Source organism: Apiospora aurea, assembly GCF_038362705.1.
Source record: "Apiospora aurea strain CBS 24483 chromosome Unknown utg000008l_segment0_segment0, whole genome shotgun sequence".
Classification (NCBI taxonomy): Eukaryota; Fungi; Ascomycota; class Sordariomycetes; order Amphisphaeriales; family Apiosporaceae; genus Apiospora; species Apiospora aurea.
Genome location: NW_027117395.1, coordinates 2382788 through 2397804, shown reverse-complemented (window position 1 = coordinate 2397804; position 15017 = coordinate 2382788). Strand labels below are relative to the sequence as shown.

General features: G+C 54.7%; 5 protein-coding genes across 5 annotated transcripts; 3 read left to right on the top strand and 2 right to left on the bottom strand.

Moving 5' to 3' along the window:
* Nucleotides 1–3738: 3738 nt before the first annotated feature.
* Nucleotides 3739–5115, top strand: PG986_012211 (uncharacterized protein; the record flags this gene model as incomplete). Its single annotated transcript, XM_066848433.1, has 1 exon — nucleotides 3739–5115. One exon carries the CDS (start codon nucleotides 3739–3741, stop codon nucleotides 5113–5115), a length of 1377 nt encoding a protein of 458 aa, XP_066695129.1.
* A 126-nt stretch (nucleotides 5116–5241) lies between these two features.
* Nucleotides 5242–7164, bottom strand: PG986_012210 (uncharacterized protein; the record flags this gene model as incomplete). Its single annotated transcript, XM_066848432.1, has 1 exon — nucleotides 5242–7164. The coding sequence occupies one exon, from the start codon at nucleotides 7162–7164 to the stop codon at nucleotides 5242–5244; it is 1923 nt and encodes a 640-aa protein (XP_066695128.1).
* Nucleotides 7165–8115: 951 nt separating this feature from the next.
* On the top strand, nucleotides 8116–9890 carry PG986_012209 (cytochrome P450 family protein; the record flags this gene model as incomplete). Its single annotated transcript, XM_066848431.1, has 3 exons — nucleotides 8116–8453; nucleotides 8512–9641; nucleotides 9745–9890. 3 exons carry the CDS (start codon nucleotides 8116–8118, stop codon nucleotides 9888–9890), a joined length of 1614 nt encoding a protein of 537 aa, XP_066695127.1.
* A 1037-nt stretch (nucleotides 9891–10927) lies between these two features.
* Nucleotides 10928–12447, top strand: PG986_012208 (Thiolase- N-terminal domain-containing protein; the record flags this gene model as incomplete). The annotated part of the gene is made up of 4 exons (XM_066848430.1): nucleotides 10928–10934; nucleotides 11009–11094; nucleotides 11208–11569; nucleotides 11649–12447. The coding sequence occupies 4 exons, from the start codon at nucleotides 10928–10930 to the stop codon at nucleotides 12445–12447; spliced, it is 1254 nt and encodes a 417-aa protein (XP_066695126.1).
* A 353-nt stretch (nucleotides 12448–12800) lies between these two features.
* On the bottom strand, nucleotides 12801–14459 carry PG986_012207 (uncharacterized protein; the record flags this gene model as incomplete). Its single annotated transcript, XM_066848429.1, has 3 exons — nucleotides 12801–13287; nucleotides 13377–14115; nucleotides 14219–14459. 3 exons carry the CDS (start codon nucleotides 14457–14459, stop codon nucleotides 12801–12803), a joined length of 1467 nt encoding a protein of 488 aa, XP_066695125.1.
* Between the last annotated feature and the right edge of the window lie 558 nt (nucleotides 14460–15017).

The window sequence follows — 15017 nt, the reverse complement described above, 5'->3', positions numbered from 1 at the left end:
GAAGCAGATTGCCACTTACACGGCTGACACGGTGGTCCGGTAATAAATCACAAGATGCATATGGCTACCAATTCATCAGTTTCTAAGGTATTGTCTTTTTTTTTCGTGTAAACCATTAACAACGGGCTAGTGACAAAGCAGTCAGCAATATTGAATAAGCTTCAGACCGATCGGAATTTAGGGGTACGATGGTAAGGGTCCCCTCTGGTGCCATGCGATAAAGATCAAAAGCGAATACCAATAGCGCTGATAGGAATTGAACCTATCTCAATCTTTATCCTTTCCTCCATGAAGCGGCAGGAAGAAAAGCATACAAGCCGTTACCGGTACGGAAACCTTCTGGCGGTCTAGCTCGACTTTCTCCCCCCTCCCCCTTAATCCATTTCTCTCTTGTTCTCTGGTCTTGTCTTAAGCCAGCCTCAGCTCAACTCGTGTCGTTACCACTGGTCTTGGCCTTTTCCCAGCTTCCCTCCCACCCCTTGATGTACAACGCCATCTCCAGACCCGACTGGTCTCGTGTCCCGACCAACCCAGCTCCTTGTTTTTCGGTGGTCGTGTCTGCTGGGACTTGAAGGTATCGGTCGAGTAGGTAACCGTTCGAGGTCGAGGTGGAGGAACTCGTCGACGCCCTTTGACAATGAACACTCGTTAGCAGACTCCTGTTGCCTTCCTCGGCTTGGCTCTCCTTACATATCCCGTAAAGTAGGAAGTTCAGGACAAGTATAAGGACAATACACGAACCTTTTCTCAACGGACGTGCTAGATTCTTGGTTACTTGGCATGATGGCGGCAATAGTAAAGATATGTATAAGTCTTCGATCGTCGTGAAAGCTCTTTGTTGTAGGCGAAGACAATTCTTGGCACAGCACCAAAACAACCGGCGACGTGGGAAACAATAAAATCATGATGTCCATAGGTTTCCTTCTACTACCCATATATATATCTATATATATATATATATATCTGCTGAGCAGCCGAACACCTACACTCGATCCTGCCAACAGTGCGTTCCCCATCATGACCGCCTGCGAGGCAACTGTTTCTTGCTGACTCCTTTGCCTGGAAGATCCTCAGCGGACGAATCAGCTCAAACTCCCAAATGCGCCCCGGCAACGAATCAGATTCGGTACAATTAACATAGGGCAGCGCGCAGGAGAGGTGCATAAGTGGTAAGCAGTCGACATGACCAAAGCTAGTGGTAAGCAGCCATAACCGCAGCTAGTGGCACCCGCAGCGAATCGGGGTTGTTGTTTTCATACCGTGGAAACCTGTGGTCATGCCGCATACGGCAGACGGGCAACGAAGGTGATGTCAGGACAGGCAGTTCAGCGAATCCAGAAAAGCAAAAAGCCAATATGAAGTATCCTAGGAGGCGTGATGCAATACCAAAATCTGACACGATCGGCAAGAGAGAATGATCAGGTGCATGGGACTATGACCAGATATCAGTGACTGTAGCTATGTGGGTAAAAGACCACTATTTTGACATCCCCAATTCAAAAAGAAATCTTCGGATTCGAGCGTCAAATTAGAATACATTGGTTGGAAGAAAAAAAAGAAAAAAAAAGAAAAGAAAAGAATAAGCCGTTGGGAAGGTGATTGTATTGGTTTGGTGTAGATAGCAGCTGCGCCTCCGAAGTAACAAGGTCTCGCCGGCGACAAGAGCTTCCCTCTGCTAATGGTGGTGTTGTCGGTGCCGCCGTAGGAGGGGTCGAGGTCTGGTTGAAAGAAAGTAACCAATGGACCGCAGTTCCCAATGTCCGGCTCCTTCATCCATTCCAGCCGTCCCGTCTTGTGCATTTGGTCGAACGTCTCGTCGAGGAACTCTCGGTCCTGTATCCCCGACGGGTACATCCTCGCGGCGATCTTTTGGTTGAGGTCAGTACTTTATGTAGATTGCTTCCGACCGACATAGGGCAGGAACCGATCGGTGCCCCCTTCTCAAAACTGCACGCTCGACGCAGCTGCGGCCATTGGCAGACTGGACGCAGGGGTTCCCCAATCTCCAATGGGGCCAACCTTGACTGGATGGCTCAACGCTTCGACCTATGAAAGATCAATGGTACTTTGCACCAATGTAAGGTATGGTATGTGGCCTTGCTGTAGGTACATCAGGCAGACACATAATGCAAGGGTCAAGTGCTCGTCGTGTGGTAGGGCTGCCTTATCAGACCATTGGCCGAAGTCGTCGATATCCGGCATATCCTCATCGTCTTTCTCAGCCTACGTTCCCACCCTATGCTTTACTGGGACCCGTCGTCGGCGAATCGAGCCAAGCTCACTTCCTGTTGCTGTCCTTGCCCTGTTCCCAGCCTGACTCCCAACCCTTGACGTACGAGGCCATCTTGCGCCCCGACTGGTCTCGTGACCCAATCAAACCCGCTGCTTGCCTCTCAGACATCGAGTCTGGCCGAGTCTGGAGGTATCTGTCCACTGAATAAGATGACCTCGACGTTGAGGTGTGGGGACCTGGGGACGTTGAGGACGACGTCCTTGAGTATCGTCGTCAGCGGAGGCGCGTATAACAACCGGAGTGGGCGTAATGGCAGATGATATGACTTGGGACTAGGAAACCGTGACTACGTTACCTTGTGTCGCTCGAAGTCCAGTTCACTGCCTGAGACATAATAGTGGTGGTGAGTTCTTGATGTGTATGACGTTTCAAAGCCCGGGATATACTCTAATGCTGGAAGTCGGGGAGATTGGATCGTGTACGAACACTTGAAAGGCAAGAAAGTGAAGGCTTGGAAACGCAGTGATGTCCACCCATGTGTTCTTATATAGTAGAGCTAATCATGAACAGTTAGAAGACAGGATGTATGTCTACTTATGACGGGTCTCCGATCTTGGGTTCCCGCCAGAGCGGTCCGCTCCGGACGCTTGCTAGCCTCTTGAGGGACAAGAAGAAAAATACTTGAGCCTCTTGAAGCTATTGCTGGGAACGCTATTGTCGCGTAGTCCTCCTGCCAGCAATCTGGTCTTCCATGTTAGGCCAACAGCATCACCTCCCATAACCAGTGTCTGCAATGCTTCTGATGCGTCAATACAGTTCGTTCGCAAGCTCTCAGGCACCCCTACTCCGTCGTCACTGCCCTCCAATTTGGACCAATCATCGCCGGCCCCGATACAGCTGGTGCAACGATGGGAGGTTCTTGGCCTCGCGGGATTGCATCCAAAGACAGTACGGAGGTCGCTCAATAGCACGACCGATCCGGTCGTCGGCCTATGGAGGGCTTGGGTATTCCAGGCAACCAATGAACACCATGCAGTGCAACCTCCAAAGTGCCAGAAGCAGACAGACGAGCTCGTCCCGCTTGCACATCAGGCTATCGAGAGCACAGTAGTGCTCACGCCGATCTACGCGGGGTCGTGGCTTGGTTTCAATAAGTAGTGACGTGTGATTGAGATGCGGCTCTTCAAACCGCGCGGTCGAGGACGAGGGTCGCAACTCCAAATGTAAACCCAGTTTCTGCGACCATTGAGTCTAACGTGCTGCCGAACAGTTGCGGTCTCGTTTTACCACAACCCGCGCAACATCGAGTAGTGTCAAACCGAACTTCAGTTCTAGTCCATACACTTGTACGTGTGTCAATGAAATTGATACATGGTATACCGAATTATACCAATACTCTCTCTAAGCGAAAAAGGAAAGACACACTCGGGATGCATGGATCGGGGTCGGGGGAGTGACTGATCGGAGCGCAACACCGATACTGACCATGCTGAGACCTGGGAGACATGGGCCGCTCTGGATACGACATAAGCGGAATGACTAGTTTTGGCCACGCTATCGGCACACCTGTATCGATCTGTACCGAAGCCACGGAAGATCTCGAAGAAGAACACCCCCTGTACACGGTCAGGACCCAGTTCCTGCACGTGGTCATGGCAGCACACAAGCGCGCTGCCCATGACCTTGATGACATAAGCCCCGACGACGGGGCGGGAGGCGGGAAGGGTCCGATGGGGCCCCTGGAATGCGACAACAGCAATGCCGATGAGCCGCTGAGAAAACGCATTCGTTCGTCAGATGGCGGCTCTTCCACCCTGGGGAGTGGAGAGAAGCAGTCTGGCACGAAAGCCACCAACAAGCGCCGCACACCCAACCGGCGGCTTTGGCTCGCTTGTCCATTTGCCAAGAAGGATCCCGTTCGTTACCGGAGCTGCTATCGCTATTACCTAGGGCGAATCCGGGACGTCAAACAACATCTTACTCGATGCCATCGCAAACCTTTCTACTGTCCGATCTGCTGGAAGATATTCGAGGAGGAGAAACTCCGAGATGACCATGTACGGCTGGGCAAATGTCCTCGGCGTCCAGAGGTCGAGATTGAAGGTATTTCGGAGCAACAGAAGAAGGAATTGGGACAAAGAGTATCCCCAAAGATGCCAGAGGAGCAGCAGTGGTTCACCGTGTTCAACATACTTTTTCCACTTCATCCTCGGCCTCGGTCGCCATACATAGATAGGGATCTATCCGAGCAGATGTCGGTGTTCCATGATTTTTATACCAGCAAGGGGCCGGAACTGCTATTGGAGTTCTTGGAATCCACTGGAACGGTGACATGGAACCTCCCGCAAGAGGAGCGTGACCTGTCCACCTTTCAAGAAGGCATCCTTGGGGATGGTCTTCTGCACATATGGGACCACTGGACCAGTGCCAATTCCATCGAGGAAACATGCGACGCAGAGCCGGGCACCCCAGCAGCTTCTCAATCACACGACTCGGGCGTGGCTCTCCAGGACCTGCCTGGCAAGTCTTCAACCCCTGGATCCCAACAAGACAGTAGTCACAATGGTGGTTTTTCAGCGGTGGAAACATTGGAAACAGAAATACCGAGGGTTGTTCCATCGACCAAAGCGGCTCTACAGGTTCCAACTATCATAAATAGGCACGAAGAACATTCTTTTCTTCAACAGGAATTCCACCAAACCAGCCAGGAACCAGGTAGTCACGACTGGAGCGACATACTACCTTTTCGCATGCACGCTGGTACTGATTCAATATTGCACGACGACATCCTTTCTCAGGTGCTCGACTCCTCGATTGACGGGCTTGGGGGTACTTTCGAACTCCTGCCTGATTTTGACTTCGGAATAGCCTGGGAGAAATAACCAACTGTTTTCCGAGGTAATTGGATTTAGGTTAGAGACCTGCCGCCATCACCGAAGTAAACGGGTGGTTGAGAGCGTCAAGTCTGCGAGGTAGCTTGTTCGCGAGCCGATGCGACCAACAGCCAGCTAGTCTGATTTGCTAGGGAAGTCGCTCGCAAATTGCAAGTGCTCGTCGAGCCGATGGCGATTCCGAGCAGGTTTAGGTACATGATCCACCTGCACCTTATTCGACTGCGTGCGCATCTCTGGCACTCTCTGACTCTTGCTGATATCGGACAGAGAAAACCCATCGCCAGTCTCGAGGATGCTCGCGATTCCCCTGCGACAAGCGTACAGCGGTTTCGAAGCCGGCGCACGAGGTCGCTTACGGAGATCGCCAACATCCTCCCTCAGGTTCATCTCGACGAACTCGCCCGCCAACCCGGCGTATAGAGTGGGAGAAGTGTCGGATGACTTCGCGAGGGAGTACACCGGGGACGACCTGGCATTAATCATGGGCAGGTATACCGTCGAATTAGGTCGATAGTAGTTGGCCTTGGAAAGTGCGTGCCATCTGCATTCCTGCCCCGTCAGGTGGTCGCAACAGCTGCGCTCGGTGTGGGAGGGAGGGTTGATCAAGGTAGGGGGCCGCGGCGACGGATACGGGACTTCGCTACTGCATGGCAGAGAGGCAGTATACTGGTATGACTTGTTCCATCGGAAATCGAAGATTTTGATGGTGTTCGATCGAGCGTTGCCCGCGATGAACCGCTCGGTTCCGTATGCCAGAAGAGCGCCACTAGGCGTCATGACTTCAAAGTTGTCTTGGAAGATGGTATCGACAGGCGATGGTGAGCGCATGTCCTGGAGACGGATGGTGCCATCTTCGTACGAACTCAAGACGACATTGCCTTTCCCGCCAGCGATGGAGGCTGTATTAACGGGGAGCAGCCCTCGAACGGTCGCGTTGGTCCAGCCCTTCAGCGCATAGGAATCTGTGGCGCGAGCTGAAGGTAACATCTTTGATGCTGCATTCAGCCGCGGACCAGTGGGTGATAGAGTCAGGCATCGCAGGGGCTGCGAGCTGCTAGTCAACCCAAGGACAATACCCCCATCTTCTGTGAAGCGCATACAACGTATAGTCTTGAAAGGCTCTGAACCTTCAAGCATGTGGACGTTGAACGCATCTTTCGGTTTGACACTCGTGGGTGCTCCCTCACCATCTTCAGTATCCACTTTGTCACCTTCGCAAGAGTCCGCGGCGTACAAGAGAACATTGCTCTTCGTACTCGCAGCTAGAGTACGCGATGTCTGATGGAAATCGATCGCCTGGATCTCATTCTGAGTGTAATGGCTTTGCGCGTTTTCGGTGGCAGAAGGCTGGAAAGTCATGCGTGTTCGTCCAAATTGAGAAGGGTCAAGTGAAAGGAGGCGGAGGTCGCCGCTGGCTCTGCCGACCACCACATTGGGCTCAGTTTCCCGGTCCAATATCGAGATCGAGGTCACGTCATCCTTTCCGGGGTTGAATCCATTTTCGGAGCCCGGCAGAGAATGCCAAACATCCGGGTGCGATGCAGACACTGGGGTGTTTCGATACCGGGCGAAGATATCCTCTCCAGCGCCCCAGACCACCGTCTCTTGAACAGATTTGCCTGCCTTGCGGAAGGCTGCATCTACTATGATCTGACATGGAAAAGTCTGGGTGCGCTGGGCTGGCCTGTGGTTCCTTCGGTCCGCCCCATCTCGGGCGCCCCTATGCTGCTCTTTGTGCGGAATGAGGGAGTCGACAGTCAACGCGCGCCTTTCCCAAGCCCGCGATTGCGATGTCAAGCTCTTTGCCAGCGCCTGCCATTCATCATCCGAGACGTTTTGGGGGAGACGAAGAGTGCCGAAGCGGCTCCTCACGAAGTTGCGCCAGCCGTCGACCCTGACCGCTTCACGCAGTCTTCGACAGGTGGTACCGAGACGGGCAACACTCCTCGCCGTATTGAGATGAGAGAGGACTATCAGAAGGATATCTAACGGTAGGCCGTCGAGTCGCGTGGACTCGCTGAGAGCCAGAAATTCCATACCGGACAGGGTGTCGTTGGTATGAAATACCTAGAGTATGCGGTGGGATCAGATCATCTGTGTGCTGGTTGGTTGCTGGCGAGAAGCGGGTTTTGGGAATTGCGGTAGACCACGATCCTGGCCCGTTCTTGTTCTTGTAGGATAATTATTATATGGGCATCTGTTGCTATACGAAACCCGCGTCGTTACACGCTCCAGGTTGAGTCATCATACGACTGTGAATGTGAAAGGCTTGCTGAAATTCGAGTCATCCAAGGTGGATCGAAGAATTGACATCATGGCCGCGACTGGACAGTTGCCTCCGGCGAAATAAGGGTCCTTTTGGTAGCCTGGTTCTGGAATGACTGGTTTCGCGCAACATCCTAGGTTGTTGTCTCCAAGGCAGATACAGTCGATTCTATGTCCACAGGTAAGATTTAGCATTTCAATTCAGCATGTCCGAAATGCTAATTTGTTGCAGGAAGTGATCGGGAAATGAGCATTGGAAAGCAAAAAGGCTGGAACAACTAACTGACGGGCTGGTCGGACAGTAACCCGTTTGCCGGTTAATACACTAAGAGAGTTTATGCAAGATTCGCATTCGTATATGCAAACTACCGAATCCTGCAACAACTCCAAGGTCTTATCTCCCTTCCCCCAATCTTCGACGGGAAACATTCAAAAGCTGCATTGCCCCCTCATTGTCGATTACGCTCTCTTGTATTTTATCAATAACCAATGCGTTCAAGATCATCACCAAGTTCCAGTGTCCGTCGTGTCAAGTGACTCCTGGTCTCTGCAATCACTTCATCCTGGTTTCATAGAAGCTGATTTATCTACACAATATATGTTCATATGTTCAGATATTGACTACGTCTTGTTGTGCGGCTTCGATCCTTACTGGCGTCTGTCCCTCCTTCTACCTGCTGAGCTTCTGTGTGTGATAGTGGGGGTTATTTGAGCCCATCCACAATGACATTTGAGGTGATTTCTCATGATTTGGCGTTTCCTGCATTTATTTTGTTGGCAGCTCTGTCTCTACTCCGGTTTGTTCTATATCCAGTCCTATTGTCGGCCCTGGCCAAGGTCCCAAAGGCTCATTGGTCATGCGGCGTCTCCTCAGTCTGGATCCTCTGGGCCAGGTATACCAATAGGGAAAACAGAACCATTGGGGAAGCTCATAGAAGGTACGGACCCATCGTCCGCTTGGCTCCTAATGAGGTCAGCATCAACGATATGGAAAGTGTGAAGACTGTGTACCAAGGCGGTTTCGACAAGCACCAATGGTATTCGGTATTCAACAACTATGGGTGAGTACAGAAGCACTTCATGCAAGCCACTATGAGCAGAGACCTGAGAAACTTCCAGCGTGCCGAACGTGTTCTGTTCAATCTATGCGAAGGAGCATTCTATCAGGAAACGCATGGTATCCCATGTCTACTCCAAGTCGTATCTTCACTCATCGGCCTCACTTGCTGCCCAAGCCGACGACATTCTCAATACGCGGGTATTGCCTACACTCGACACATCCTCTCACGAGGGACAAGCGCACCAAGCAATCGATGTGCACTCCTTTTTTGCAGCTGCAGCTATGGACTTCATCACAGCGTACACCTTTGGTCTTCAGAACAGTTCCAACTTCATCCAGCAGAAGGTCTACCATGACCATTGGTTGGAACTGTATCGTTCTCGTAAAGGATACAGCTTCTTCAGTCAAGAACTTCCAATGCTATCCAAGCTCTTAAGTCCTATAGGTCTCCATTTGACAGCCAGAATGGAGGCAGCAAACAGAGAATTGGAGGAGTGGTGCGCGAAGCTGTGCGCCGCCACTCTCTCCTCCCTTGCGATGAAGGGTAGCAAGCCGCAGACTCCAGCAGACCAGCCTGTCGTATTACGCGCTTTGCTACACGGTCTGGATAAAGAGGAAAGGGTCCGAGGCAAAGAATCTCCCATATTCAGTACCGCAATCTCCCAGAGAAACCTCACTATTTCCTCGGAGCTATTCGATCATATATTGGCCGGACAGGAGACCACCGGGGTAGCTTTGACTTATCTATCATGGCATCTATCCCAGTCGCAGGACCTCCAGCATCAGTTGCGAGCGGAGCTACTCTCCTTGACACCAAACATGCGCATGGAGAGTGGCAAAGTTAACATACCGAATTCCGGGCAGCTAGACCGCCTGCCATTATTACACGCCGTCATTATCGAGACTGTCAGACTATACGCGCCAGCAGGCGGCCCGGAGCCGCGAGTAACACCCCATCCATCGTGTCGGATAGGGCCGTATGAAATCCCTGGTGGTGTGCGCATTTCCGCTTCGGCATACAATTTGCACCGGGATGAGAGACACTTCCCGCATGCGGAGATTTGGGACCATACGAGATGGCTTCACACCGACGATATGGACGAGGAGAGACAAAAGGAGATGAATCGGCAATTCTGGGGGTTCTCCAGCGGCGGACGTATGTGTCTGGGCTCGAACTTCGCAATGCACGGTATGTAGGGGATTGAGGATGATCATTGAGGCACGCATATTGGCCAAGCGCACCAGTGAGCGAGCTCGTACATGATGAACTGACACAAGCTGCCGGGTTGCAGAAATGAAGTTGCTTGTTGCAGCGATCTATACCAACTACACGAGCCACATTGTCGACGACGAGGGCATTGCGCCCACGGACGGCTACACGTCTCACCCTACCAGCGGGCAGCTCTGGCTGCGCTTTGAGAGGGCTGATCTGGGCTGAGCCGGTGAAGTGAAGCAGCCACTTTCGGGCCCTGGACTAAGCGAGACATTATCTGGGGGCCTGGGGAAATGGCGCCTCTCAATCTTTTCCAATCGGCTTGCTTGTGTACGGGAGTGGGTTGCATCTTCCCCAGGCCAGAAACCCAGCGAGTCAGCGCGTAGCATCTCTAGCACCTGAGCTCGGCAAAAGCCCGTGGTGTCCCACATTAGTGTCCGGGCCCAGACCGAGCAACCCTAAGTATATATTGAAAGATAGTCTTGCTCCTGATCTTGCTTACTATATGTATCTGTCCCGTGGCTTTCACACTTGGAATATCGAATGACCGCGATGAAAGAGCGCGGTCTAAAGTCACGTGGGCGTGTTGCGAGTTGCGGCTGCTTCGTGGCTTCGTGGGTATGCGTGAGTAAGCAATGAATGTTTGGCTTGGTGTCTGATCTGATCCGCGCTGTTCTGGCATGTGAAAGTCTAGCTTAGCAACCTTACAGCACCCTCTTACAGCACCTGCGCCGCTGCCAAAAGCCCGGCCCACTTGGAGACAGGTAGCAGTAGACAAGACAGCTAGAAATTTGGCGGTCTCACAGGACTACCACGCTACGAGCTTGGAGCCTGCGCCTGACATGTGCCCCCAGAAGGACCCCCAGCAGCACCAGCAGGATCCCCCAATTGAAAGACCGGACTGGCTGGGCCTGCAAGCCTCGGAGGTGCATTTCTGACATCAGCCTGCGCTTGCTTGCCGCACTGACAGGGGTCATGGGGGTGCCGGACGGTTACTAACCAGCCGTGACCCGCTTCGATCTGCAGTTCCGAGGTTCATTCATACGACAGACAAGCCGTACATACATACAATACCGAGACCAAATACAAAGCGACCGGGTCGAGAAAAGAAAATACATCAACTTCCAACCTCACTCTCACATTTTGCGCCTCTGAATCTATCCTTTTTCCTCTCTTCCCTAAGAAACTCGCTTCCTGCAGCGTGTTTTCCCATCATCGCCACCCCTGATCTAACCCCCCACACCGCAATACCAATAGCCAAGATGGGTGGTAAGTAAACACAGGCTATCTGCATTGCCGATCACAAATAAAGCCCAAACTGACAAACCCCTTGCGATCTACAGCTCTCGACCGCCTGCAACAGATCTCTGGCCAGATCTCCGGCGCGAAGTCCGCAAAGGAACGACTCCTGATCAAGAGCCCCGACGATGTAAGCTCTCCCTATCTTGCCTCCTGCGCCCATGCAACCACCACCCTCGGCTCCCGCGCCGGCCAGCTTCGCTACACCAGAAAGGCTAACTCTCCCGACTTCCTCCCAAACAGATCGTCGTAACAGCATGTCTCCGCACAGCATTCACAAAGGGCGGCAAGGGCGGCTTCAAGGACACCCACGCGTCCGACCTGATGGCCGGCGCCCTCAAGGGCATCATTGAGCGCTCCAAGATCGACCCCTCGCTCGTCGAGGACGTCTGCGTCGGCGAGGTCCTGGCCCCCGGCGGCGGCGCCACCGAGATGCGCGCCGCGGCCCTCGTCGCCGGCTTCCCCGAGACCACCGCCGTCCGCACCCTCAACCGCCAGTGCTCCTCGGGCCTCCAGGCGTGCACCGACGTCGCCAACCAGATCCGTGCGGGCATGATCGAGGTCGGCATTGGCGCCGGTGTTGAGAGCATGAGCTTGCACTACGGGTACGTACACAGAACTCACTACATGTTACAGGTGACGCTGCATACCCAAGGAATTGTCGCTAACAGACGACCAATACAGCCCCGCCGCCGTGTCCGAATTCTCCGAACTGCTCGAGTCCGTCCCTGAAGCCGCCAACTGCAAGGTGCCCATGGGCGTCCTGTCCGAGAACATGGCCAACGACCTCAAGATCGCGCGCGCGGAGCAGGACGCCTTCGCCGCGTCGTCGTACCAGAAGGCCGAGAAGGCGCAAAAGGCCGGCCTCTTCGACGAGGAGATCCACCCGCTGACGGTCAAGTGGGAGGACCCCAAGTCGGGCGAGACCAAGACCATCACGGTCGCCAAGGACGACGGCGTGCGCCCCGGCACCACGGCCGAGTCGCTGGGCAAGATGAAGGGCGCCTTCGCGCAGGGCGGGTCCATCCACGCGGGCAACGCGTCGCAGATCTCGGACGGCGCGGCCGCCGTGCTGATGATGAAGCGGTCGACGGCCGAGAAGCTGGGCCAGACGATCCTGGGCAAGTACGTGGCGGCGTCCATCGTGGGCGTGAAGCCGCTGCTCATGGGCCTGGGCCCCTGGCGCGCCATCCCCAAGGTGTTTGAGCTCACGGGCATCTCCAAGGACGACGTCGACATCTTCGAGATCAACGAGGCCTTCGCCAGCCAGTGCGTCTACTGCGCCAACCAGCTCGGCCTGCCCATGGAGAAGATCAACCCCAAGGGCGGCGCCATCGCCTTCGGCCACCCGCTCGGCTGCACCGGCGCCCGCCAGGTCAGCACGCTGCTCTACGAGCTGAGGCGGCGCGGCGAGAAGGTCGGTGTGACGAGTATGTGTATCGGTACCGGCATGGGTATGGCTGCCGTCTGGGTCGCCGAGTAGATTCGAAAAGGGTCTACTCCCCGGGGGTATTTGTTATGATGCATCATGGTTGGTCGCGGTCGTTTCGAACGGAGCATTATTACGTTTGTTTGCATTGATATGGTATCGGCTGGTATTGGTTAACAGCACCCACTAGCTCACTTAGGCTTTCTTATTACTTCTACCACGTAGTCTGTACGAAGAACGAGAAAAGACTTTGAAATGGCACCCGACTCCTACCTTCCCAAATCTCTCTCACTCACCCGTTTGGCTTCTATTTAAATCTTGGCCCCGCAAATTAATGTGACAATGACGGCAACACCAACGACATTTCAGAACAGGAAAGGTTCCAACATAAGGCCGTCCCACTCGCTCTACGAGAAGTTCTCGATATGATGGCCGATGCCCTTTTCCTGGGCGAGGCGGATGATCTCGGTGCCGACGACAAGGTCCATGAGCCCGAGCCCGACGCTCTTGTAGATGACGTTGCCCGACGTCAGCCAGCGCGCCAGGTGGTCCGGCTGGTTCTGCTGCTTGCTGCGGTCGGATCCCTGACTAGAGGACCGCCGCTTGTGCACCTTGCTGAAGAGGCTGGTGTAGCTGCCGGACCGCTTAGGACTCGCCCGGCCGCCGCCCTCGCCCGCGCCTACGCCGCTCGAGCCGCCGCCCCCTTCGGCGTTGGAGGCCTCGGTCGAGTTGCGGCCGTAGATGCTCGACATGGCGGAGCTGCCGGAGTTGAGCTCGAGCTTTTCCAGGTCGGAGGAGATGTCGGCGGAGGAGAGGGTGGAGACTGGGGTCGATGGTGACGCGATTGAGTCCTCTTCCTCGGCGGCTTGGCGGATCATGACCAGTTCACCGAGTCTGGTTTGTCTCGAGTTAGTTATTTGCCGTGGACTTCCCTTGTCCCGTGTCAGGGATGAGAGGGAGGTTCGTTAGGTGGTTATACTTACTCAACCAGCTGGTTGGGCTGGATGCCAGCCTCGATGATCTCGCCCGCCTCCTTCATCGCCCCGTCCAGCGTATCCACGACGACGACGCCGCCCTCGGTCGCGTGCTTGTGGAAGTGGACGCCGGCGGAGCCGTGCGTGCCGCGGACGGCCTGCTCGAGCAGCTCGCGGGGGATCTCGCGCATCTCGGGCTTGTAGCTGCCGATGGCGACCACGAGCCGGCCCTTGCGGCGGCCGTTGGTGTTGGTCAGGATGCTCGGGTCGAACAGCGGCTCGTGGGAGGGGGTGCAGCAGTAGATGACGTCGGCGGCGCGGACGTACTCTTTCGTCAGGCGCTCGTACTCGCCGTACGAGGGCGTCAGGACGGAGAATTTCACCGTGTCCCACCCCTCGCGCTCGCGCGTCTCGAGCGGCACGGCGTAGAACTTCTTGAGGATGGCGCGCGCGCTGTCGCTGAACTGCCGGTTGATGACGTAGACCTGCTTCACCTTGTCGCCGCGCAGCATCAGGGCCAGGCGCACGTGCCAGTACGCCTGCAGGCCGGAGCCGAAGACGGTCAGGGTGCGGACGTGCTGCCGCTTCGTCAGCAGGCAGGACGAGGCCAGCGCGGTCCGGAAGGCGGTCAGGGTCTTGGCGTGCAGGAAGCCCGTCGGGACGCCCTGCGGCGAGAAGACGGTCACGGAGCCCGTCGGTTTCAGGGCGGGCTGGTCGGGCGCGGTGTTGCCGCCCGAGAGCGTGACGACTGGGCGAGTGTTAGTGGAAGCCAATGCTTGGGCAATGAGCGTGGTTTGCAGGTACACAGTTGCCTATGCTGGCAAGACAACACTGAAACTTATCCGACTCACCTTTGACTGCGTGGCCGTCTGCATTGATGCTGGGCATAAACAAGGTTGTCGCATTGGTCGCGTTGGACTGCACTACCGTCCGCTCCGGCTGGTGGACCAACCCGGCGTCAATGTTCTGGGTGCCGGTCGAGTACTCGCGCAAGGCGCTTCTCATTTGGGCGACAAGCGCCTCGGTCTCGGAGCTCGTCAGAGACTCGAGGATGTTACGGATGTCGTCATCGGAGAGCACAGTCAGCGACATGGTGGGAAACGATTTAGCTGCTGCTGCCTGCTGGCCTAGCCTTGGACCCGTCAGTCAGTCAGTGAATTGTTGAAATGGCCTGATGAGTCCTCCTTATTTGGTAATCTGTTCAGAGCGTATGGATGCAACTAGGTACTATTTATCGGATTTGATGTTCAGCCAGGGAGGGATTTAACATGATATCATCTCCTGATTAACGGTTTGCCTGCAGGGCTGCGGGCCAGTTCTTGGACTATCAGCCGGTCTCGGCATTGCGACAGGGGGCCAAGCCATCGTCTCCATGTGTTACTCAAGATATCCAGCCCTGCCGCAAACTCTCCCGGGCAGATCAACATACTCGTGACCACTTGGTGTTCAACATCGCTCTTGCCATCTTACCAACTCGTGAATTTTGTTTCAAGAGACGAACAGCCTGACACGCCCCTCCAGTACCAGTCCACTACCCCGCATGCATCTACCGGGTTATCATGTGCATGGTGGGGCCGGTGGTATAGGTGATAAGTGAATAAGGTTTGTCAACCGACGAGTCTAATGCTAATTCGGACCACAGGCCAGGCA